This window comes from Sciurus carolinensis, chromosome 4, assembly GCF_902686445.1.
Source record: "Sciurus carolinensis chromosome 4, mSciCar1.2, whole genome shotgun sequence".
NCBI lineage: Eukaryota > Metazoa > Chordata > Mammalia > Rodentia > Sciuridae > Sciurus > Sciurus carolinensis.
Genome location: NC_062216.1, coordinates 145,365,484 through 145,390,311, shown reverse-complemented (window position 1 = coordinate 145,390,311; position 24,828 = coordinate 145,365,484). Strand labels below are relative to the sequence as shown.

The following is a 24,828-nucleotide window of genomic DNA, read 5'->3' as shown; positions in this document are numbered from 1 at the left end:
TGTTCCTTCTAAATGAAGTCTGTTTTTTTTAATTTTAAATTTTATTTGTTCTAATTAGTTGTACATGACAGTAGAATGCATTTGTATATTTTGACATACATAAATGGAGTGTAATCTCTCATTTTTCTGATTATACATATTGTAGGATCACATCAGTCATGCATTTGTATTTTCTTGTTTTATGACTGAAAAATATTAATTTTCCATTTTTATAGGGGTCAAATTCAGGATTCATCCTTATGTATAATCTTGGGAAACATCTAAATTCTCTAATTAGCTAAACTATGAATTAGGGATACTTCTCTCTTGCCTTTGCCTTTTTAATTTACATGTTTAATTTATTAAATCTGGATGTGCAATAGAAGAAAAATATAAAATATAAAATTTTCTAAAGTCAAAAGTGCTTCATTCAGGAATCATACTTTGAAAAATGTGAAGCTCCAAATTCAAGTGCAACAGTGTGTGTTAATGAAGTTAGAGTTGGTATACTGACACCCCTTTTGCCTTTCACTGCATTGATATTCTCATTCTTGCCCACCTCAGAATGACCTCATGGATGCTAGCAGTCCTGCCTATGGCTTCTGCCTCTGTTCCCATAGTCCTAGTGTGGACCTACAAGCTCTTCAGGGCCCTGTGCACACAAGTATATGTATGAACTGGAATACTTCCCTTGCCCCTCTTGTCATAACCTTTTAATGCTCAATATTTATGTAATCTTTTAAAGAAGAAATCCTCCTAGGAGACTATGGGTAGTAAGATTCTTATTTTTAGTGTGATAATTCGAACTCACTTGAGTAAGAAAAGCTATGTGCCATATTTATCCTATTTCTTATAGAATGTATGAAACGAAGTTGAAAGAATTGGAAGCTGATATTGCCAAAAAGAATCAAAGCATCACTGACCTTAAACAGCTTGTAAGAGAAGCAACAGAGAGAGAACAGAAAGTTAAGAAATATAATGAAGACCTCGAACAACAGGCATGCAGTGTGATTTTTCTTTATATGATAAAATAATGCATTAATTCTCAAGAGATTCCTTGCATTGTGTGAAGTAGAAAAAACAACTCTTGATAATTCCTCCCTAGAAGTCCCATCTAACTGAATGGCACTACCATTTCATTCATTTTTGTAAGACAAAAACTGTATCATCATTGACTTCATTCCTTCTCATTCCTCACATCTTTTTCATGATTAAATCATTTCAGCTGTATTTTCAAAATGTGTTCCCAATAAGATTACTATGCAGCATCTTCATCACTACCATTCTAGTAATTATTATTCAAGTAATTATCTCATAACTGAATGATTATAGTAATTTCCTAACTGGTGTCTTAGTTTTATCCTCATGTCATTTCACCTCCTCCATATCTCTGATCTGTTTTTCACATGGATGTCAAATAATCATTTGAAAGTATTACAGCAGTACCACACCCAAAATCTTCCAGTAGTTTTCCATCACTCTAGAATAAAGCTTTATAGTAAAATATTTGTCATAGCCTATAAAGACATGTGCCACCTATTTTTTTTCCTTCACTCTCATCTGCTTTCTCCTTAATTCAGTGTTTTAGCCACATACTTTCCCTTGAATCTTTGAACAAACCAAACTTAAAGTTCAAATCTTTTCAAATGTTCCTTTGTTTAAAACACCCAATTATCATAGCCCATTCCCATACTTCATGTGCCTCTGCTTAAATGGAGGCTTCTCAGAGAGACCTTCTCTAACCGTAATCGTATACTACCTTCCATCACTGCTCTCTTATCCTGGATTATTTTTCTTCATAGTTCTTTCTGCAATCTGGCATTGTTATTACATAACATATCATTATCACATGCTTATTGTCTTCACTAAAAGGATCATGCAAGAGGGGACTTTGACTGTTAAATCACTGAGATATCCTCTCTATCTTGACCAGTACCTGGCATGCAGTAGTTAATAATTGTTGAACGAATGAATAATAAAAAGAAATAGAAATGTGTCATTAAAACCCAACTTTTAATATTCTACTTTATTAAAAATGTGTTTATAAAGCTCATATTTATGTGCTAAATTTTATCTTCTAAAGATTGAAATTCTCAAACATGTTCCTGAAGGTACTGAGACAGAGCAAGACCTTAAACGGGAACTTCAAGTTCTTAGGTATGTTCTGTGTTCATATGACTTGTTTCTTTTACTTTGTTTTTAAAGTTATTATTTTTTAAATAACTAGGTTCCTACAGCTAGAGACAAGGGGTCTTTCAACTGGGCTGCCTGATAAGTTCATTAGGTCCTTATTTCATCCTTCCAATACCAGGCAGTTCATCTTTTACATACTAGATACTGAAAAATAAGGGGCCAGTTTGTAATTAAACTTTCTTAACAGCACAGATGGAATTAAACTTTAGTGTCCCAGAGGCAAATACTAATGAAAGAAGGAACAAGTAATTATTTACCTTCAGGAGTTTCTATAGCCTACTTACATTGGGCTCTTGTCATAAGAAAACTCTTAAAAAAAATTGGGTCATATATTAAGAAAAACATGAAGACATTTGATTCTGTGCTCTGTTAGACAATGGGGACATTGCAGCTTAGAGAATAGATATTTACCTTGGTAACTAGCACATTTTGGGTATTGTACATCACTAAATTGATAAGGAATGTCCATGTATTTTGTGGAGCAATGTATCTTTTTTTTGAACACATTGTCATTGTTTTAGATTAGCTAATAATCAGCTGAATAAAGAAAAAGCAGAATTAATCCATCAGATAGAAGATAACAAGGACCAAAGTGGAGTTGAAAGCACCACACCTGGTAATGTATTTTATAAGACTTAGCTACCCCAATTTTTTTTATTAGTGTTTGCCTTTTTTGTTTGTTCATTTTTCTGATATTTGTCTATATAAAATGAGATACATGTATGTACATGCTTCCCATAGCAGTAGTGATTCTCAATGCTGTTTGTGCCAACTTAAAAGAATATGACTGCTGTAAATGAAGAGAACAGGCATTATATTATTTTGTTTGTATGTGTATAAATATTTTCTTAAAGGATGGTATAAAATTGAATTCATACCACATTTCCAGCCTGTTGTCTTTAATAATTTATCATGGACATCTTTTGAGTTCTATATACAAATCTATCTCATTCTTTTATTATTTTTTATAATCACAATTATTGCATGGATACATTTAGCCATTTACCTTTTGATGGACATTTAGTTTGTTTCTGCTAATTATAAACTAATTCTGTGAACTGCCTAACCTATTGGTTCCATTATTTAATAACTTGATGGAAGTGCCAAATTTTGCATGAAAGGATTGTATCAATTTTTATCTGAACAATCTATTTCATGTATCTTATCATATAGCTCTGATGATACTGTGTAGTAAAGCTGCCATGTGTGACTTGTACCAGACACTATGCTAAGTGCTCTACAAGTATTCTACTTTATTCTTATAGCCTACAAGTTGTGTTATCATCATTTTTCATGTGATAAGCAGATTCAGGGTTGACAACCAGTCTCCAGGTTTAGAGCAGCTAGATAGTGACAGAGGCAAGATTAAAACCTAATTCTACAAAATGTCAAAGTTCCTTGCTATTCCCTGCCCTTAACTACTATGCAGCAGTGCCTCTTGGTAAATGAAAATACATGTATTAATCTCTTGATATATCTCTAATAGTAGTCAGCTTGAACTGTACTAGACCAGACCTAGTGCAAAAGACCTGTTGAATGCTGTGGACATGCCATTTTTTCTAAACTGTGTTCTCAAGGAATGTGAGCCCTTTTATTGCAAACTTCCTATGTGAAAGGGACAAAGATGTCTGTCATATTTTATTAATTGTTAAGCCTCAAAATTAAACAAACTTATGGCATTTCAAAATTACTATCAAAACTGTATGGGGTCATTTAAATAGCTCTTGGAAGATGCCATACATAATATTCACTTCTTCCTGCATTATTTAACCACCAATCTATGTAATACTATTTTACTATGTAAAATAGTCCACTGATTAAAATCAACTTACAATATCTTAGCACTTTCTGCAAAACTGAGGAAATCTTTAAAAGTATGATTTTGCTGTGCCTTCCAAAGGAAAATGGCTTCTACTTAACAGAATCCTGTAACAAAATATTTTTTCCTCAGCCTTTTTAATCTCTATTCTTCTCCTAGTTATACATAGGGGATCATTCCAAGGGCACCTTAACACAGTATGCTTGAGTCATGCACATTTGTTTGCTATTATTTTCTCAGACTTTATCATTAAAAATTTTACCTTTCAGCAGTTGCATGTGACTTGACACAGTATGTGTAGTATTTAAAAAGTGGTCTATATCTAGGAAAGGTGGGATTAAAAAGTCCATTTGCCTATTGATCTGTTAACATGAGTAGTAGATCCAATAAATGAAAACCTTTGTGTGTGTGTTTTTGTTTTCCTACCAAAATATCAGGGCTATGTCTGATTTTTTTTTTGTTGTATCAAACACCCTGCCTAGGGTGTTGTGCACGTATTAGTGGCAAACTAAATGTGAGTTGACCTATATGGAGTAGCAGTGCTTATGGGATAGAAGGAACATTGGGCCAGCTTATGGTTTTAGCCACTTACCTAGTAGTCTGCTTTTCTGATGTACTTTTAGTACCTAACAAATTGTATTGGTTGTAGGATTTTTCTCTGAAAAATATAAATTGCTTCTATTTGAAAAATTAGCCTTAATCTTCACTTCTAACTCCTGGCAGATTCCTTTTCTCTTTGGTTTCTATGGAATGACGATGCCTAACAATTCTAAAAAATTGTATTTACAAGCCTGAAAAAGTTTCAACCATTTAGCCCTACTTTCAAGGCTCTAGGTTACATGAGTTTTCTGCTTATTTTCTAAATCAAATCCTTTATGTTGGGAAAAAGTGAGTCTAATTTCTATAACTTTTTTTGCAGATGCTGATCAACTAAAGGAACAAATAAAAGACCTAGAAACACAGATCAAAATATCAGATTTAGAAAAGCAGCATTTGAAGGTAATTAGATATTTATGTCTAATTTTAGTATTATAAATGTTTTGTGAAAAATAGTTTACAATCACCATCTTTAAGTACACATCCTGAAATTCAAGGAATTATATCTTTTTCTTACATTATTTTACCTGGATATTTTAAAGCTCATTATGTTTAAAAGCTAACAAATTCAGACAGAACAACTAGAAAGGATGAGAATGTAATTTATTTTCAGTTCAACAAATATAGCTCTTTACAGTTGTTAAGATATTTTCTTAAGTTTTAGGTCACAATTGGAACAGTGTCTTTAAGTACCTTTTAAAATTCTTTTTTGGAAATCTTCCTCTAAGGTTATAGTTCACTTAAATTTTTTTCTGTGCTTTATGTACTTTAAGATTCCACCAACAGAAAAAAGGGGCCTGGATAATTATCTGGTGATCACTGGCTATTTAAAATAGCCAGTAAAGCTTAGTTTCTCTCTTTACCAGATGCCTAACTTAGCAAAGGAGAAATCCCAAGGTTTCTCTGGTCATAAATATGCTTAATAAGAACTTAATCATTATTCATCAAAAAGTATATAATTGTAATAAAAAATAAAAATGAAGCACAAAACGAAAAATCTTAAACCAGAATAAATTCAATGTTGTGAATACAGAAGTTCACTTTTGATTGACTTATTGATAGTTCCTGTTGTGATTTTAAGGAAAAATTAAATCTCATTCTCAGAGTTAATTAACAAATTTTAAAGGCTAGAACATAATTTACAGACTATATCATTTAATTTGGCAGTTAACAAGTTCTTTATCCTGTACAATAAAACCTTATTAACAAAATATTATGAAAATACTTCTGCCTTTTTAACTGTATTCGACTTCAAGTTATTTTATCTTTTATTCTCTTCAGTTCAAACCTAAAACATGCTATTTCTATGTGCAACTTTTAAAATTAATATGTTTCTAACAGGAGGAAATAAAAAAGCTGAAAAAAGAACTGGAAAATTTCGACCCTTCATTTTTTGAAGAAATTGAAGATCTAAAGTATAATTACAAAGAAGAAGTGAAAAAAAATATTCTCTTAGAAGAGAAGTTAAAAAACCTTTCTGAACAATTTGGAGTTGAATTAAGTAGCCCTGTTCCTACTTCTGAACAGTCCGAAGATGAAGAAAGTCCTGTTAATTTCCCCATTTATTGAAGGCCTTATGTAATTGTATTTATTAGCTTTTGATTAATTTTGTTTCATCTGTAAATCAAGCAAGTCTGTGAACCAAAAATTTTCCTTAATATATTCTACTTTTACTTAAAATTGAAAATTTTAGTAAATTATAGAAAATTTTCAACTTATTAGAAAAATATATTTTTGAAGACTTTGAAAGTTATGACCATAGAATAGATAATAAACTATGGTGAATTTCTCTACTCATAATGTCTTAAGTTTTTAAAAAAGTGTGAGGGTAAACTTTAACAATTTTAACATTTAGAATTTATATACAATTATTTAAGATTGTCAAGTACTATGATCTGTATATACAGCCATTAAGATATAAGATTAAGATGTACATTTTGTTAAATGTCTAACAAGATTAAAGTGAGCTCAAGATATTTAAAGTATTGATAAAAACATTATTAGTTTAATTGTCATCTTTAAATTATCACCCAGTTACAGTGGACAGAATCAAATTACATAAGCTTGGGGAGCTTTCTGTTCATTACATTTTTATATTCAGAAGTTACAATTAATGTGTTGATTCTAAATTAAAATTTGAATAGGTATTTGCAACTGGAAAATTTCTTCAAATGCTAGAAGACAATGGTGTTTCACAGTAGACAACAGTAAACTTCATTTTTACTTTTTAACATGGCAGAATATTCAAGATTTAACATAACAAATGTAATTTTAATTGCATTTTCGTTATACATCAAGTATTATGTCTTTGAGTCTACCAAATTTCTGGTTATCTATTTTCGAAAAACGACTAAACAAACATTTAGTATCAAAGGCATAGTCATATTTGTTCAGATTCATGTTGATAATAACGGGTTTTGAATTCATGTAAGTATCTGGAATTGGCCAGCATAAACCAAGATGATGGCGATGGACCTATAAAGAGAAAAAAGAGTATTAGTTTTAATTTTTAAACAGTATCTAATTCACTTATATCTATTTATTTAGGATGCCTCACTATCCTGCAATGAACAGTTTTATGCAGGGAAATAATACTCTCAATTGTTTATGAAGAATAGATAGGACAAAGGTAAGACTGAAAGGTAATGTTTAGAACAGTGCAATTCAAACATGAATACTGGCCTACAAATTAAAATTAACAGTGAATTGGTTGGTGAGAAGGATACAGATAAAGATTCAACAGATTAGAATCTTTAACTGATAATGGACATATGAAGTAATGGAAAGAGGGCTTATTAAAAATAATATCCAAGATTTTTAACCTCAAGGAATTGTATGGAGCTAGAGGATTGAAAAGACATAGTTCTTAAACATTACAAATTACATATGAGAAAACTGGTTCATTACATTAAGGTTTTGCATAACCCGTGGACCCTGGTTAACTTGTCAGAACTGCTCTCCACCCCAACCCTGAACTGTGAACATTCTAACAATGTTTAACCAATTGCAATTATAGCAAAAAGCAGCATTCTGTCACCTATGAGAAATCAAATAGATAAGTCCAGGGGTCAAACAGTGCAGAAAGAATAATTCATTCTGTATGTACCAAGTAAGTTTGGGAGATACTGAGTTAAACTAGGTATAGTATGTCAAGAGCTCTAATGGGCATTGTGAATTTCCAAGAGGAGGACACGTAGTATCACTTAATTCTGAACAACAGCTGGTATAAGCAGTGGCCCATGGAGTGCATGTTGGGAAACACTGCTTTCACATTGTAAAGGTCGTTGGCATGTGAGATAAGAGAATTGTATTTCTTGGCTTCAGAATCAGAATTGCTCTTGTTTGTGCAGAGAATTTGAGTACCACTTCTTCCTTGGAGGAATGTAAGATGACATAACCCAACACAAGGTATATTTTTTTTGCCTTACCTTAATTAAGCAGCCATCATGGCAGTGCCATACTATTCCTTCAATTTTACCCTCTCTGCAACCTTCAAACCAGGACAACAGATCATTGTGCTTCAATGTAGGCAGATTTTTTATTTGAAATGCTCCATGTGGTACAAGAAGATGTAATGGATGTTTCTTGTTTCCTAACCCTAAATGATAAAATTTGCCATTAGCTGTACTAACTCAAAGGAACTTTTCAGGAAGAATGCTCTATACCATTAGCCACATTCAACTATCATTCAGTGTCTGCCAAAAAGCTATAGTATATCACTGATACCTTATATAAGTACTGTCTTAGCCTTACACCTGACAGTTTACTTTTGATCTCTACATAAGACTTTGCTATTATAGCTTCAGTGTCCTTAGGTCCATCTTCTCATTTACCAGTTAAGAGTGTACTCCATAGGACCCTCAGTGTACTCAAATCTATCATGGTATATATTTTGAAACTTGATATAGTATTCATTGCCAGTTCCTTATGTATCTTATTTTTTCCTGTTTTCATTAACGTGAAAAGAACTACCTCGCCAAAGTACATTCTCAGTCACCTCATCTAAATTTTAAAAAGCAATGAAAAGTTGCACCTGAATAATTAATTTCATGCATAGTTATAGAATGTTATCACAGCGAAACAGGATAGAATCAACCTTTTGGATTAATAATTCAAAACTGTTAGTCATGAATTTTCCATGAATATAAGATTAACACAAATGGCTATAAGCCTAGGAAACTAACTCAAAATTCTTACTATTTCTTTAGTTTATGCATGTATTTTTTAAGTTGACCCTAAGAGGTGCTCTTAACTCAAAATTCTTACTATTTCTTTAGTTTATGCATGTATTTTTTAAGTTGACCCTAAGAGGTGCTCTTTATAAATGATAGTCTGTATAATTGAAGAAGAAAATGACTTCACTCACCATAGGGGTTTCCATTGATATTTGTTCCTATAAGCTCCAGTGTTTGTTCTAAGAGATCCGAGAGTGGCACTGCACTAATTTCCAAAAGTCCTGGATCATCAGGGCAATGTTTTAGTACCAGAGCAATTTCAAATTCATAATTAACTACAGAGGAATGCCAGCAATACTGTTTGTTGTTTTTCTCTACTGGTACCCAACCTATCATTTAAAGAAAAAAATTATTTTTATTTTACTGGTTTCTCTGGATTGAAAACAGTTAAATTTTAATTTCTGTTGTAAATTTCCAGTTTTGGGATGTTTTAATCAGACATATACTTCTAAAACAGAAAGTTAAGTTTTACTCCTTTTTTTAAAAAAAATATGGTTTCACTTTTTATTCTAAGGAATTACCTGGTTGATTCCACTACACAGTACCCAACATTCTCTTGCTAGAAAATTCACCTTGATTCATTATGAACTGAACACAAATTTAAGATAGCATTAAAACATTTTTTTTTTTTTTTTGCAGTGCTGGGGATTGAACCCAGGGCTTTGTGCTTACAAGGCAAGCACTCTACTGACTGAGCTATCTCCCCAGCCCAAAAACATGAACTTTCCTGACTGAGCTATTTCCCCAGCCCAAAAACATGAACTTTCCTTTTTTTTTCTGGGGATCGGACTCAGGGCCTTGTGCTTGCAAGGCAAGCACTCTACCATCTGAGCTATTTCCCAGCCCTAAAACATTTTAAAAAATAAAAAATAATTTTCTATCTTCTCTCCAGTCAGTTTCAGAGATAAGATATGCAGTAGGTGTTTCACAATCCACTAAAAATATTTTATGTATATTGGACAATTTATTGATTAAAAGTATTAAAAGTTATTGCTATTCTTAAAAAGTCTTATTGCCAGTGTAGACCCTCTCATTGTACAGAACTCTGCAAAAATGGAGACAAACTGTGACAATGCCATAGTGACCACATTTTTTACCTTCATTACCCCCAAATTATAGTAATTAATAACTTCCTTGCTAGTCTGCTAGCCTCCAGTGAAACCCAACTTTAATACAAAATTCTATTTCTGAAATTTAATCTTAGTTCAGTTGTAGCACAGCTCTGTAAACAGAATCTTCAGAATAAACTTAAAACTACACGGAATATCAGAGCCTTTAAGGTCTGAGCCCATTCCATTACCTGCAGCCTCAACTCTTATTATCACAGAGTACAGCAAGTAAACTGTCCATCTTAGAAAAATCTGTAAGCCTGAGAGGACATGCTTAATATGAAACAACTACTGAGCCACGTCCTCAGCCCTTTTTATTTTTTATTTTGAGACCAGGTCTTGCTAAGTTGCTTTGGGCCTCACTAAATTGCTGAGGCTGGCTTTTGAACTCATGATCCTTCTGCCTCAGCCTCCCAAACTGCAAGGATTATAGGCATGCACTACCGTGCCTGGCTTGAAACATTTTTGATACAGATTAAGACTACATAAATTTGATTCAGAAGTTTTGCATTGTAAATATCAAGAAAAGACCCAGATAAAAATTAAATTCTGCAATTTCTGATTGAATGAGCCTTTCATTTTTTATACTAGTATACACAAAACTGCAGTCAGGAAGAGATTTCATGATACCAGGAATGTGTCCATTTTCATCAGGTACTGGATTTCCATTTAATTGCTCTATTTCCTTTGCTGGTATCCAGCACTCTGGAACAGGTTTGAAATCCTCCTCAACATTCCAAAGAAATTCTAAAAAGAGTAGATAATCTTATTGGTGGTCATTTAAAAAAATAAAATAAAAATACTGAGCAGGTTCAGAGTGGGAATAGCTAATAAAACCTCATAATGTATGATACAATTAGTCACATTTTTACCACAATGTGACTGTATTCCTCAGTGTTATGGTAGTAACATTTTAAATTTTCAATTCTGAATATACCACCATTTGTAAATAGTGTATAATATTCTAACGAAAGTTGCCAATGTTCCATTTTATATAGGTTTATGATGAACTTTTAAAGTACTATAAATACAAATACATAAATTATTAACATGAATGACTGTAGGTATATATATATCTATTATATATAAAAATTAAAGGCATCTTAATGTCATAATTTAAAATGCTAATTTTCCTTTGAGATTTGTGCCAGATTGATAAAATTATATCTCTTATGCATACAAAATGAAAATGTATCTGGCATTATAATATTGTATGTTTTAATAAAACACTGATGAAGAGTCACAGAAATATTAGGAAAATATTATAAAATATTTTTCAGTAACATTCTTCTTATATATATGAACTATCATCTTTGTTCTCCAAATTGCTTAAATAATTCAGAAGGATAAAAATGTATAGAAATGCCATAACAAAAACAACACAAATTTCAGCTATTTAAATTTGAAAAGTTTAAAGAAAAAACCACTAACCTTTTGAGTTTTCTTTTGAATGTAGAAAATTTTTAAATCTCTTGTCAGCTTGTTTGTTGGGTTTTCTATCTAGTCTAGCCCAAAGGTATGGCTGATCTAAAAAAGTATAAAAAGAAAGTGTTAAGAGGCAAGCAATTTATCTTGAAAGATAACCTCAAAGAAGACTCAATAAGCAGTAAGGTCATCTCTTCAAAAGAAGCAACCCTAAAAGACAAAGGAAAATATTCAGTCTATGATACATACCATCTAACAATACCTTATGTTATGAAAGACTGACTTCGATTAAAGAATGCTGGAGATGAGATAAGAACAAAAAACATGGTCCTTTTATAAGGATATTCCATAATCATATTAATAGCATTCATGAGAAACCAAAGACACCTCTATCCAAAATGGAATCATAACCAGGTAATTGTATTTATACCTCCCCTGCACATTAACACTGTGCTGTGAGGGTTAATTCTTACAGCTCTGGAATCATAGCACCACCCCAGCCAAGCCATTAAACGTACTGATTAATGGTGCTGCTTTGTAAAGATGGGTGTAAGTTTTAGGGCACTGTGCCGGCATTATTGGACAGGTGAGTTTGATGAGTTGTACCTGGCTTTAGACTCCTGGAGGGCTCTGTTGTTGAGAATGGTTTCTTAGTAGGAAGATACCTACCTGATCAGCAAAATCAGAATAATTTCTAGCTGAGACATTATTTTGGATCCCTGGTTTCAAAGTTGCCTGCACACATCAATGGATCCTGATCTGAGAAAATGTGTCCTGCCAGGGATTTAAAGCAGAAAAAAATACAGCTTTCCCCTGACCTCTCTGGCCCTCTTGCTATCTCATAGAGAGTCCAACCTTAACTTTTAAAGCCCTTGTTACCTTATGGGTCCTTCTGTCATCTGGAGTTCCACAAGCCTTTTTTAGAAGTTAAACTTGTTTAATTGGTACTATCATGTATAACCATATATAAGGATACACTAAAGCTTCTTAATATAAAAAGTGAAAAAATCTTGCTGTTTCCTTAAACATATAAATCAGAGGTTTATAAAAAATAATTATACTTTGGTCCAGATATTTTCTATTACTTATTAGTTATCCAGACAAGTATAAAGAACCAAATTAAAATTATACTGTCATTTCTGGTTGAATAGATCTTTTGTTCTTTTTAACAGTAAATATAAAAAGCATATTCAACTCATCCATTAGGCTACTATCAAAAAACAAACAAAAACAAAAATACAAGTGCTAGTGAGGATACAAACCAGAACTTTGGTGTGCTGTCGATGAGAGTATAAAATGGTGCCACCACTAGAAAATATATGGCAGCTCCTCAAAAATGAAAATTACTATATGATCTAGTAATTCCACTTCTAGACACATACCAAAACTTGGTAGCAGGATCTTAAGAGAGAATTGTTTACTCCTGTTCATAGCAGCATTATTCCTACAAAAGGTAGGAGCAATCCAAATGCCCACCAGTGGTTGAATGGATAAGCAAAATGTGAAAATACATATAATTTACATATTTAAATAAATGGAATATTATCAGTCTTAAAAAGAAATGAAATTCTGATACATGCTAACATGGACAACCCTGAGAACATTATGCTAAGGAAAATATGCCAATCACAAAATGGTAAGTACCTTACTATTCCATTTACATGAGGTACCTAGAGAAGTCAAGTTCATAGAGACAAAGCAGAATGCTGGTTACCAGGGGCTGGCAGGAGAAGGAATGTGGGTATTCAGTCTCAGTTATGGAATATGAAGAGTTCTGGGGATGGTGGTGAAAGCACCATAGTATGCACGTACTTAACACCAATATGAGTGTACTGTACACCATCTTTAAAATGTTTAAGATGGTAAATTCTCTGTGATTTACCAGTTTAAAAGAATTTTTTTAATGCTTTTCCAGAAAAGATTTCCTGATACAAAGGGTGTGTCTGGATGCCCATTTAACTGTTCTACTTCTTTTGCTAGAATGAGAGGTAATCTCGCTATCCAGAAATAATCACAAAGAATTCTTTTCAGTGCATTTTTTTTCTTAACATAGTTGACAGTTTTTGTTTGAACTTCTACCGCTTTTAAAGTACATTAAATGAAATTAGAGACGTTGCCAATAGTAATAAAACTAATGGAAAGAGCTCTGGAATCAAAAAATGAGAACAAGCTTTAGTGTTAGACAAAATTAGGCTGCATCAACAGTACAGCCATTCATTAACTATATGATCTTGGACAAATTAAGATGGCTGTTTCTTTACCTATGATACAGGGAACCTTACTGTATAAATTAAAGATAACGTGTTAAGCATTTATTGTACTGCCTGGTGCTCAATAGTTATTAAATGTTACTTCCCTTTCCTACCCCAAGAGAAATAACATAATGATGTAATAAATAACAATTATGACATTTTAATTTGCTACTAAGGCTCCTAAGGGTTTATGATGAGCAAATGCCCCATTTCAGATTTATATAGTTTTAAAATGATCGATAAAGTAATACTTGTAGTAAACATTACAATTTTATTTTACCTTTGTAGGTAGTAACATAACAACATGTTCCATCCACTTTTTCTGTTGGAATTGCACTGTATATATCTGCATCTAAAGCCTTGTGACTTACAGTTTCAGTTGCCAAAACTTTAAATGGCTTAAAAAAGAAAGAGAGAAAACTGGTTTAAGATAGACAGCCTCTGCCTTCTCATACACTCTCACCTGAAATGTTCCTAACTTGTTTTGGTTTTAAAAGATATCCTGTCCATCCTTTAAGACAATTTAAAAATATTTCTTCTGTGAAGTTCTAAATCACCCACTCCATTTTACCTTATCACAAAAAATCCAGATTTTTCAGACTGCAAATTATGTTTCTTCATCCACCGTAATGACAACACATCAATATGCAATATGCACATCAGATATTAATTAGATAATTATTTACTAAATGCCTACTATTAAATACTTTCTTTGGCAATGGAAATATAGAAGGCAAAAGAAAAAAGTACTTGCCTTTGGTGAAACCTGCTTTGTAATGAGGGATACAACAGAAATAAAATGAATATATTATTAGGTATGACAGGTACTAAAGAGAAAAATGGGACAAAAGAAAGACAGGAATGATGTACTATTTTACATATAGTGGATAGGGAGGCCCTTTCTGAGGAGGTAATATTTGAGCTCTCTGAAGTAAGGGAATACACCGAGTAAATATGGCAGGCGGTGGGGGGAAGACCCCAAATCAGGTGGTTCCTTGATGTTTCTGAAGAATGCAAGGTAGTCACTGTATTTGGAAACAAGTGCAAGTAAAATCTTATCAAGTGAACTTTAAATAATTCGGTGGTTCAATACAAGTATTTGCCAATAATACTTTTCAGTTTTCCAAGAATGAATCTACTCTTTAATACATGAGACATTCCCCCTCTCTTATTAGTACAAACATTTCAGTTATTTACAAAATTTGTTCTTTTAATTAAGACTTGGTTCTTTGTAAGTGAGCAAGAATCTGCCTCAGGCCACACTCTCAGGGAGCAGGCAAGAGAGATATGTATTCTGTTTTTGCTTTTTTCTTGGAAAGCTAAAACTCACATACTCATTACAGAAAATTTACAAAGTAAAAATATAAAAGCATAAACAAGAAATCATAGTCTTGTTATTTGGACAAAATCATGAAGAAACTGCAGACATAATTTCAGTCTCTCTTTCTTTGTCTTTTTATCCTTAATATCTATTATCTACAAAGCATTTTCCAAAAACCAAGTCAATCAGAATTACTTGTTTTATATGCTTTTCCTCCTCAACTGTATAATAAACATAATACTATTTTCTTAATACTTCATCTTTGATCCATTATGAAGGATCTTGCATCTCTGCCTAAATACTTTAGATTATAGACTTTAAAGTCATTCTGAAGATTCAGAATTTGAATTAACATCTTAAAAATGTTCAGATGCATTGTACAGTGCAACAAGTACTCTTCTGGAAAACACCTGCTTGAAAGGAAAATTAACCTCTGATGATTTCTTACTATTAACAATGACTTGTATTGGACAGACCTTAAAATATTACAAAGTTAAATTTCTAAGCTATATCAACTATGGTTGTTTACATTTATTTATTTATTTTTCATAAAAGTTCAAAGCAAAATGAAAATTGCCTCTATAAATAAAACCTCTTTCTTCTGAGTTAGGTTTTGCTTGATAATAGTTTTCTTCACAGTTAGCTGATAACACCATGCAATCACATGAATCTTTTACTTTGAATGTAGTATTCAAACGTTTCATTATGTCAATCTAAAAATCTTGTCACTTATTCAACAAAGATTGGGCATCTAGTTTGTGAAATGCATTGTCGTGGGCTAGGCAGGCAAAGTATACAGAAGGAATAAGACTCACTGGCATCACCTCTTGGGTGAGGCCTCAAATGAGGACTCTGGGAAATCTAGCCTCACCAATGGCCAAAGGTGGATCACTGTGCCAAATTAGATATATTGTACCTATCATTTAAGTTCTATTCTCTGCACAATGCATACTCAACATTTGGGGCTGATTTTGGTTTATTCATATTTTACACCTAACAGTTTTCACTGTTAAAACTACCAAGAATTTCTTTCCTTTTTTCTTAGATTTTGAGAGTATTCATTTCATGTTCCTTTCATCTTTGTCAATAGTAAACTGATTATTTATTTGATTTATGGCTTTTCTACAATCAGGAAGAAAAATTAACATCAAGGATGGAGGAAAGGACAGTTCTAATGTTCCTACCCACCTTTTGTTATTTTCATTTCTGAAACAAAACTTATGCCCATATTTTATAGTCTAATTCAATGTGAAAAACAACGCACAATATAAACCATATGCTGGTGTACAGAAGTACTACTTTGAATAGAGTGAAGTAAACTAGGAAATTAGCCCCATTCTAGTACTTTTAAGATATATCTGAATGGGGATTTATTGCTAACTTACAATACTGGTATCAGTGGGTATCAGTTTAACTAGAGTAGTAAAGCCAGAGGGGCTGAGTCAATAGCTCTGTGTGTGTGTATTTGTATGTATTTAAATTTAGCAAGCTCCTAGGGAGATTACTATGCCCATTGAGTTTTGGATGAATATAAAATATTCCTTCATATCTACCTCTCTTTGCTATCAACATTGCCAAAAGACAAAACAAGACACTGAGGAATACAGAAAGTTCTTCTTTTACCTGTCATCAGACTTTTAAATGATTACTGGAAAAACAAGGCATGTGTGTATAAAAGTATTAGTGAATATCAATTGGATCAGGTGGACCTCTACAATTTCTGGACAAGGGAAATCATTGGGATGACTAAGTTGATCAAAGATTTATGGAGATTAAAACCTGGGAAAATTAAAACAACTCTGGAGGTGATCCAAGCAAAGTGAATGGCCTGAGCAAAAATAAAGAGGATTATAATTGGTATGTTCACTTTGCTAAAACAGAGACTTCATTTAGAGGTTAGGGAGAAGATGGGGACTGATTAATAGAAAGCCTTAAATTATAAGAATGTAGATGCTTTGCTATAACAGTACTATAAGCTCCTACCAACTGCAGAGTGGTAAGGAACTTATTTTTCTGGTAGAAAGTTTTACAAATTACTCCCCCAACATAAAAAGTTTAGAATCATAGAGTGAACCATTATCAAGAATGACAAAGCATGTGCATGGTTTTGGTATTGAGACTTAAAAAGTTGGCAACTACTGCTATAGATATTGAGTAGCAAATATGGAGTTTTGACTAGGGAAGAACATGGTGATAACCATTCTGGGTGGCAAGTAATATTAAGAACTATAACAAGAATAGCAGTAGAAAAGACTATGGAAAATCAGACATTATAAGTAAAAAGCATCAAGTTTGAACGGGAAATTATATGACTCGATTCGAGAGTTCATTAATACAACAGATAGTTATCTAGTGCCTAACCATGTGTCAGGTTCTAGAAAGTGGGACTAAAGATAACTGGGCAGTATCTACTTTAAAGGTCATTTAGTCTAAAAGACCAGTTTTAATGATGAAAATGAACATGCCATGCTGATTTCGTTCTAGTTGGAAACACCCCGCTAACAGGGATTTTTTTTCCCTCAAGGACTTTGTTACATATGAAGGAATTAACCTGATGTAGACTACTTAGTATTTATCCACTAGTATTTTCCTAGGGTTCATTATGCAAAAGACGCTGCTAGGCGAATAGAAAACCTTGAAACAGGAACACTAAAATTAGAATCAAGTAGGTAATTACTGGTAACAATACAGGGGTTCAGATCGTTAGTGACCTAATTAGGCTAGGTGTCAACACTGCCATCCACTCTCAGGTTAGGAGAGGTAAAGCCAAGTCTTTTAGTATCATCTGCACTTTCTCATCATTCTCCAAAAGTAGTCAGGCTTGAACTGCAGTGATTGACGACTTAGGGTTTTCCCCAAAAAATGCTAACCCGAGAATAAAGAATGTTATTTAGGACCTGTGGGTTTTCATCTCCCTGCGAGAGCAAGCTTGAATCGCCTGATCAGGAAAAAAAAAAAAAAAAAAAAAAAATACCTCCCACAATCCCTCCCCTTACAATTAAGAAATCAAGGGAACCTGGAGCTCAGGACACTCAGACTCCCAACCCAGACCTCCCCAGCAAAACCTACAAAATGCTCCCGGCCTGCTGGGCAGCTCTACAGTCCGTGGCCGCCCTCGCCGGATTCAAACCCGGCCGCCGCGCTGTACCTGATGCTCCCTTTTGGCGGAAGGCTCATCTTTCACCTCCGTCACAAACACACACGGCATTTTCCGCTGCACGGAGCCCAAGCGTCTCATGGTGGGCCTCAAAGGCAGTGGCGACCTCTCTGCCAAAAGGCTGGGGTCCGGACTACGGAGAGCAGCAGCAGTCCTCCGCCGGCTCAGGCCACTCACACTCCTCGCCCACAAACGGCAACAGCGCCCTAAAACTGCCAACCCGAGCGAGGGGCGGGGACGCGGCCCGGAAGCGGCCTACTGGCCGCGGCGCTTTCTGGGAGTTGTAGTGCGGCGCCGAGGCGCCAGGCTGTGCGCTCCCACGTGTGTCCCCCTAGTTTTTATGACTGAAAAACACCAAGGTCCGTTTCCGACTGTGTGTACGTGGCCACACCTAGTAACCGATGGTATTGTCGAAAATTATACACTATCGAGTTGTAAGTGATCAATAATTACAGATGGTGATTTAACACCGTACTAGTGAAACCTACTTGCTTGTTCGTGGTGGGGGAAACACTATAGAAGTTTAGAAATAACTAGATACTTTCTGATCCCAGAGAGAAAACTGATTTCGCAGGAAGTCAGAAAAAGCTGTAACTAAAACACCTGAGACAAAAAAAAAAAAAAAAAAAAAAAAAAAAAAAAAAAAAAAAATTACCCTTCGAATTGCTTTCACTGTGTAGTATATAATGTTTGAAATTGGTTCTTATGGACTTTCCAGAATGAGTGCGAAGTGTAACACTACACTAGTCCAAACCCACAGGACTACCAACAACCATATCACACTCTTGAGTTTCTCATAAGAATCTTATTTATCTTAAAGATGAGCTCGACATGAGTAGTTTTAGTACTGAACTAAAAACTTAGAACTAAAAATTCTTATTTGACATTTCTCAAAGTATGTTAGCCAATGACTGAATAAAATAATAGTAGATTTTCTAACATATTGCATTTAGTAATCCTCAGTCTAAATTTGTAAGGGAATTTTGACTTTACACTTCATTTATGTGCCTGGACAGACCCAGTTATTTCTGTAATTGTGTTTTCTACATGTATCCAACTGCCCAGCATTTCATAGACATAGCCCTTAGAAAAATTAAACAATATTTCACTTAAGCTATCTGTATAATAAGGGGGTTCCCAAAGAATGAAAAATTCCTAAAGAGAAAGTTCAGATTGATTGCTGGGTTTTAGAGGGAGGGGTGAGAGGAAAAAATTTGCCATTTCAAAGTGTTTCTTCTAATTTTCTCCTAGGAAAACACAACCACCACCCCCAAATTAAAAAAAAAAAAAATTAGAAAAGAAAATATGATGGTGACTGTGTGATGTTGGAACAAGAAACTTCTTAGCATTTTAGAATTGGGCACCTGTGACTTTTTTCTTCCAGAGGAATCCCTTAAAAGCAGTTTATTACTTACCTTATGAGTCTGGAAGAGGCAATGAAATAACCTTCACAACTAGCAACTGTCATTTCTCAAACCGCCACAGAATCTTCTAGGTGCAACATTCTGTTTTTCTGAGAAAATATAATCTTTCAAAACATTCTACTTGCTCTTTGAATAGTAGAAGCAAAGCTAACCGCCTTTCATGAAACAGTTTCCAGTACTTTAGTTTTAGCCGCATCTAGAGCAAAGTCTGGTAAAAACACAAGAGTCTAAAACAGAGAAAGAGTCAAAGGATCAAGTCACAGTTCTAAAGCAGACAGCTACTATAATGGGTAACAGTCATCAGCTTCACCTGCTTCTTACACTCTCCATGAGCAAACTAGGAGTTGCTACCAGTCACAGAAAGTGGTATTACAGGATTACAAATTGGAAGAAAGATTTTTATCTCTGACTGATGTGTCAGTGCTCTAACATGCATCAAGAAGGACACTCAGTGTGATTCTACTTTCACCAACAGAAATTGCATAGGAATTTTCAGTTTTACTCCTAGTTGAGAAGACAAAGTTCCTATCACTTTTCACTACAGGTAGTAAAAATTCGCATACATAGGACCATAGCTTTCTATAAAGAAAATTTGCAACAGAAAAGAATAGAAGTGAAGAAAGAAAAAAATAATGAAGCAGAAGAGAGAATTTTTAAAAGGAGAAGATAAGGCTCCAGGTACCCTAAAGACTACCAGATCAAATTAATGTGCTCTGCAATGAAATAAACAAATCCCTATACAGATTTGACCTCCTTTGCTGTATCTAATGGAATGTGGCTCTTCACACCTAATTTCAAGAGGTAAAAACATTTTTTTTCATCTTTTCCACCTATTTAAAATCATGTAATCATGCACTAGTGGTGTTGGTAATAGTATTTGAAAACAGTCCAGTGAAACTCCAAATTCAAAAGTAGATACAGATTTTGCTACTTAATGATTTTTCTTCCAGTTGTCTATGTACTTAAGATGAATATCTGTTGTTCCAGAATTAGGAGGACTAACAAAAGTCAATATATATTTTTCTATATATCTTTGCAAATATTTTCAAAGGGTTTAGCCAAATCTTTATTTACTCTTTATTTACTTCTAGTACTATCTAGTTTTTTTCATTATTTTATTTTTATCACAGTTGTAGACAAACGACTGTTTTAAATATTAGATTATTTTGTTTCTAGATTTTTATTTTTAAAACGTTGTATCAAAAAGGTTCATACCAACCTTGCCTATTTTATGTAACCAAAGTGGAAATTCATATTTGTCATAATCTTTTAAATTTCCAATTAAAATGATATTGCAGTTTTAATCTACTGTGATCTGCCATCTCCACGGGCATCTCTAAGTTGCCTGTGATGAAAATTGTATTGATTTCTGCCAGGTTCCGATTCTTTTAGTAAAGACAGTAGCGTGAGGATTTCAGTAACTGCTGATTGAAATGTTTCATTCTACGAATCAGAGTACTTCATGTTGCTTTCAACCAATTTTCAAAATTTTCAATCTCTCTGGAAACTTTGTTGTAGGAAGAAACTATTCCTTTTATGATGAATAAGAAATGAGATAAAGCTACAGAATGAATAATTGGTCCAATTTATTTTCAGATACCTGCTAAGGTAACATAACATGAATATGATTTTATTCCCAAGCCAGTGAATAACAGCAAGTACATATTTAAATAATTGTATTTATTTTCTTGGAATATGAACAGCATATTTACATATTCTATTTAGAAATTTTAGTTCTGTTTCCACACAATATAAAGAAAAGGGTTTAGAAATAAGTATTTACTTGTGAGATATTTACACTACTTTTAAAAGTGAAAGTATAAACTATGTTTCATATTCAATCAGAACATTGAAAAATAAAATATACTAATTTGTTTTTACTAGTCTTTTGGGGTTAATAAACCAGAATTGAGTAAGGGAAGTAGCCTGCAAGTAAACTACCCTACAGTTAAAGATGAGGTCATTTATGATGAGCAAACAATGGATTAGGTAACAGTGGGGAAAATTCTGGAAGTTTGAGTTTGTGTGCTTACTAGCAACCACTTTCAACATTTCTGCAAAGCTAGAGAAGGTATCTTCTAATTTAAGTTTATTTAAGAATTATCTATTGTGTAATGTACTATCAACAGGAGGTCAATTTTAAAGGAATACTACTGATAGCCTGAAAGACTGTGGAAAAGAAATTCTTTTCCCCCCTTACACACTGATAGTTCTTATATTTTCATTTCTGCAATTCTTATATATTTATATATATAAACAATCATTGGATTAGCAGCAAGAGAGTTGAAAATGGCAGAAGTTGGGAATGACTGCTATTTCTTTTTTAATTCCACATGCATAAAGGTAAATATTGTACAATTTACAGTCCTTCACATGCTTAAGCTTTTAAGTAAAATGAAGATATGGCAATAATTTGCATGGCTGAATCAAAATGTACTGTTTTCCCACAAGATATTTTATATACTTAAAATCTGAAGTAAAAGTTTATGATGTATTTTGGCATACTGAATTTCTCTGGGGAATCTGGGATAATTTAAAAGTTATTATTCGTTTAAAATTACCCTTATATGTGTCAGTTACATGCCTTTGACTTTTCAGTCTTTATATGGTACTTTTACTACATTATGGCTCCTTGAGACATCAGGTTCCTAATATCACATTACACACTATAGCGTATTGCTTTGTTTAATGTGATCCAGTCATATAAATTCAAAGAGTTGAATTTACTTAACATAATAAACCTGCTTCTCTACTTGAAATTCATTAACACAATTACTGACTTTTCCCCTGTTAAAAGAACAAGTATCAGCAAATCATTAGATATTATGGAAAAAGGGAATATATTATGAAGAAAACAGCCAAATATAAAAATTAAGTTAAATGGGGGTAAATTTGAGGATAGGATTAATGGATCTCAATAAAACCAAATAGATACAGAAACCTGATGTTGGGGACTTCCTGTTTGTGATAGTCTGAACCCAATGAAAGAGAAGATTGTTTAGTTTAACATGTTTATCTCTGCTAAGAAACCCGAATGAAGTCAGTCTTTTTCACCACAGGAATTAAATTTACTTCTCTCTTCATTTACCTTCAGATTAAATTCTGGGATGATAAGTAATAATAGAATTTATGGTTCAGGTTGGCAAAGAGGTTTTTCTTTATCTCTGCTTATTATCAAGTACTTAGCCCAGAGACTGATGGGTTTTAAGTCCTCAATAAATGATTATAAAATATGGCAACCACAATACCTTCTGTCACATAATCTTTATATCTATCCTAGGTGAAAGGTATTTTATTCTCTTTTTTTTACAAATGAGGAAATTGACCACAGAGAGGATGCATATTTTTCTTTGTGACTATGGGCAAGTAGTAAAACCAGGGATTTCAGATACCAGCTTATCTAACCCCAAAATTTCTGCACACTACTTTTTTAAGAGGGAAAGAGGCTGAAGCCAAAAATAGAGGGGAATTAAAAGATAAGAAACAACCAGGAGCATGTGTCAAAAGAGGGAAGAATTTAATGGAATTTTTTTTTATATGTCACCTCTCTGCCCTCAAGACAGTGGCCTGAAGTTTTTTGCAACTGTGGATCTGTGTGTACAAGAACATAGAATTAAAAATAGTAAGAGCAGCCCATTTAAATAATCTACATCTGCTTTTGTTCTTACATAAAAATGCCAATATATATATGTACAGGCAACTCTTTGTAGGCTAAGGTCATAAAGCATACATATCAGCATAAAGTGGTAATTATTTAACATTCCACAATAACAGAGTTTAAACTCCTTTCACTTTATCCATATAAACACACTTAACAGTGCCGTCATAGATTAACAAAACAGATGATCTGAAAAAAGATTGATTGATTATCTCCACAGTTATAACATAGTGATTCCTAAAATATCTATCTGGTTTTCTTAGTTTGTTCAATCATTGGATGGTGGTCAAGGGTATCACTGGTCTCCTATCTCTATTCTCTGTTCCACAGTGGATTCTGTGGTTAACTGACAACCAAAGTAGGATTCTGTGAGCAAATTGTGACATGTCATACTATCGAATCATTGAGATTTTCTTATCACTTTCTCACTAAAGATAGATCCATTGGCTAAAAGGCAGAGTTGTGTTGATAGTATTTTTTTTTAGTACTTCTATTTTGATACACTCATAATTTCTTTTATAATTAGCAACCAGATCTTGTTAAACACTAACAGAATTTACTGTTTAATGTGTTGAGTTTTCTACACTGTTTACTTTTTCTTTTTAGGGTTCCCAGTGCCGATTTCGACACTGTGAGGAGGCCCTTGGCAGTGACACTGTGTGCTCATTATGGAGAGAGAGAAAATGTTTAGATCCACTTTGCAGATTTAGACACATGGAAATGCAGGTAAAATTACTCAGTATCATCATGTGTGTTAAAAGCATCTCCTTTTGATAATGTTAAATTAGGCTTTGACAACAGAATAGAAAACAAATGGTTCTTCCTTCCACTATTTAATTTTAAGTATCACTTTGCTTAACTTATATTCTGCGAAAAATGGAGAAACAAGTTTTGGAAATATCATTGCATCTTTTAAATAGCAGAGCTGAAGGCCAGGGAAAACACGATACTAATCACTAATTGCAGTTGTTTTGTCACATTGTGTTGTGTTGTCACACATTGTATTTATTGTGAACATGGCATCTAATCCTTATGTTCCCCGCCCCCCGCCCCATTTTCTTTGTCTAGCAAAATTGCAGCATTTCATGCTTCTGGGAAACACAGCCTCTTGGTTGTGTGAAGATCAGTTGTATCTTTTATCATAGCAAACCTCGAAATATCAATGGATTATTTCTGCCACCAAGTAGCAGTGAGTATATATGTATTTTAACAACATGGACATACCATATAATAATTTGATTTTGTAGTAGCAGCGTAGAATAACACATAAAAGTACAACAAGGTGAGCAATGTAATTCAGTAACTAATGGATGTTTTGGGATGATTCTATCAAGAATCATGAGATGTCATCATCTACCTATCAGGGAAAACATTCAGGCTTTGGTTTTTTGGGGTTGGCTTATTTCACTTAGCATGATATTCTCCAATTCCATCTATTTCTCTGCAAATGCCATGATATTATTACTCTTTATGGCTGAATAATATTCCATTGTGTATATATTCCACAGTTTCTTTATCCATTTATCTATTGAAGGGCATCTAGGTGGGTTCCACAATCTAGCAATTGGGAATGGAGCTGCTATAAACATTAATGTGGCTGCATTACTGTAGTATGCTAATTTCAAGTCCTCTGGGTATAAACCAAGGAGTGGGATAACT

General features: G+C 33.5%; 3 protein-coding genes across 9 annotated transcripts in view; 2 read left to right on the top strand and 1 right to left on the bottom strand.

Annotated features, from left to right (window-relative positions):
* Nucleotides 1-6,932, top strand: part of Cep290 (centrosomal protein 290) — a 93,614-nt gene extending 86,682 nt beyond the window's left edge. The window contains exons 49-53 of one of the 3 annotated variants that reach the window (XM_047548700.1): nt 836-977; nt 2,063-2,136; nt 2,694-2,788; nt 4,911-4,990; nt 5,930-6,932. In XM_047548700.1, the coding sequence (XP_047404656.1) occupies nt 836-977; nt 2,063-2,136; nt 2,694-2,788; nt 4,911-4,990; nt 5,930-6,157 (619 nt within the window). In that variant the 3' untranslated portion in view covers nt 6,158-6,932. The remainder of the gene's footprint in view (nt 1-835; nt 978-2,062; nt 2,137-2,693; nt 2,789-4,910; nt 4,991-5,929) is intronic. The other 2 variants (XM_047548698.1, XM_047548699.1) reach the window with 2 other exon arrangements.
* On the bottom strand, nt 5,175-18,296 carry C4H12orf29 (chromosome 4 C12orf29 homolog). 3 transcript variants are annotated; one of them, XM_047548701.1, is made up of 7 exons: nt 18,079-18,296; nt 13,890-14,007; nt 11,364-11,459; nt 10,563-10,679; nt 8,955-9,152; nt 8,017-8,186; nt 5,175-7,063 (listed from the first exon to the last, which is right to left on the bottom strand). In XM_047548701.1, the coding sequence occupies exons 1-7, from the start codon at nt 18,166-18,168 to the stop codon at nt 6,875-6,877; spliced, it is 978 nt and encodes a 325-aa protein (XP_047404657.1). In that variant the 5' UTR covers nt 18,169-18,296; the 3' UTR covers nt 5,175-6,874. The 3 variants fall into 3 exon arrangements, with proteins under 3 accessions (XP_047404657.1, XP_047404658.1, XP_047404659.1); XM_047548702.1 differs by having other exon boundaries at nt 8,955-9,044; XM_047548703.1 differs by lacking the exon at nt 10,563-10,679.
* A 1,613-nt stretch (nt 18,297-19,909) lies between these two features.
* The window catches only part of C4H12orf50 (chromosome 4 C12orf50 homolog), a 34,299-nt gene continuing 29,380 nt past the window's right edge, over nt 19,910-24,828 (top strand). For all 3 annotated transcript variants that reach the window (XM_047550943.1, XM_047550942.1, XM_047550941.1), the window contains exons 1-3: nt 19,910-20,312; nt 23,776-23,895; nt 24,238-24,358. In XM_047550943.1, the coding sequence (XP_047406899.1) occupies nt 23,884-23,895; nt 24,238-24,358 (133 nt within the window). In that variant the 5' untranslated portion in view covers nt 19,910-20,312; nt 23,776-23,883. The remainder of the gene's footprint in view (nt 20,313-23,775; nt 23,896-24,237; nt 24,359-24,828) is intronic.

Excerpts from the sequence above, each read along its gene's own strand:
- C4H12orf29 (XM_047548701.1), bottom strand. The coding sequence starts at position 18,168 with ATGAGACGCTTGGGCTCCGTGCAGCGGAAAATGCCGTGTGTGTTTGTG. Across the intron at positions 11,460-13,889 it reads TTATGTTACTACCTACAAAG|ATCAGCCATACCTTTGGGCT; the intron begins GTAAAATAAAAT and ends ATACTTTTTTAG. Across the intron at positions 10,680-11,363 it reads TTCAAAAGAAAACTCAAAAG|AATTTCTTTGGAATGTTGAG; the intron begins GTTAGTGGTTTT and ends TACTCTTTTTAG.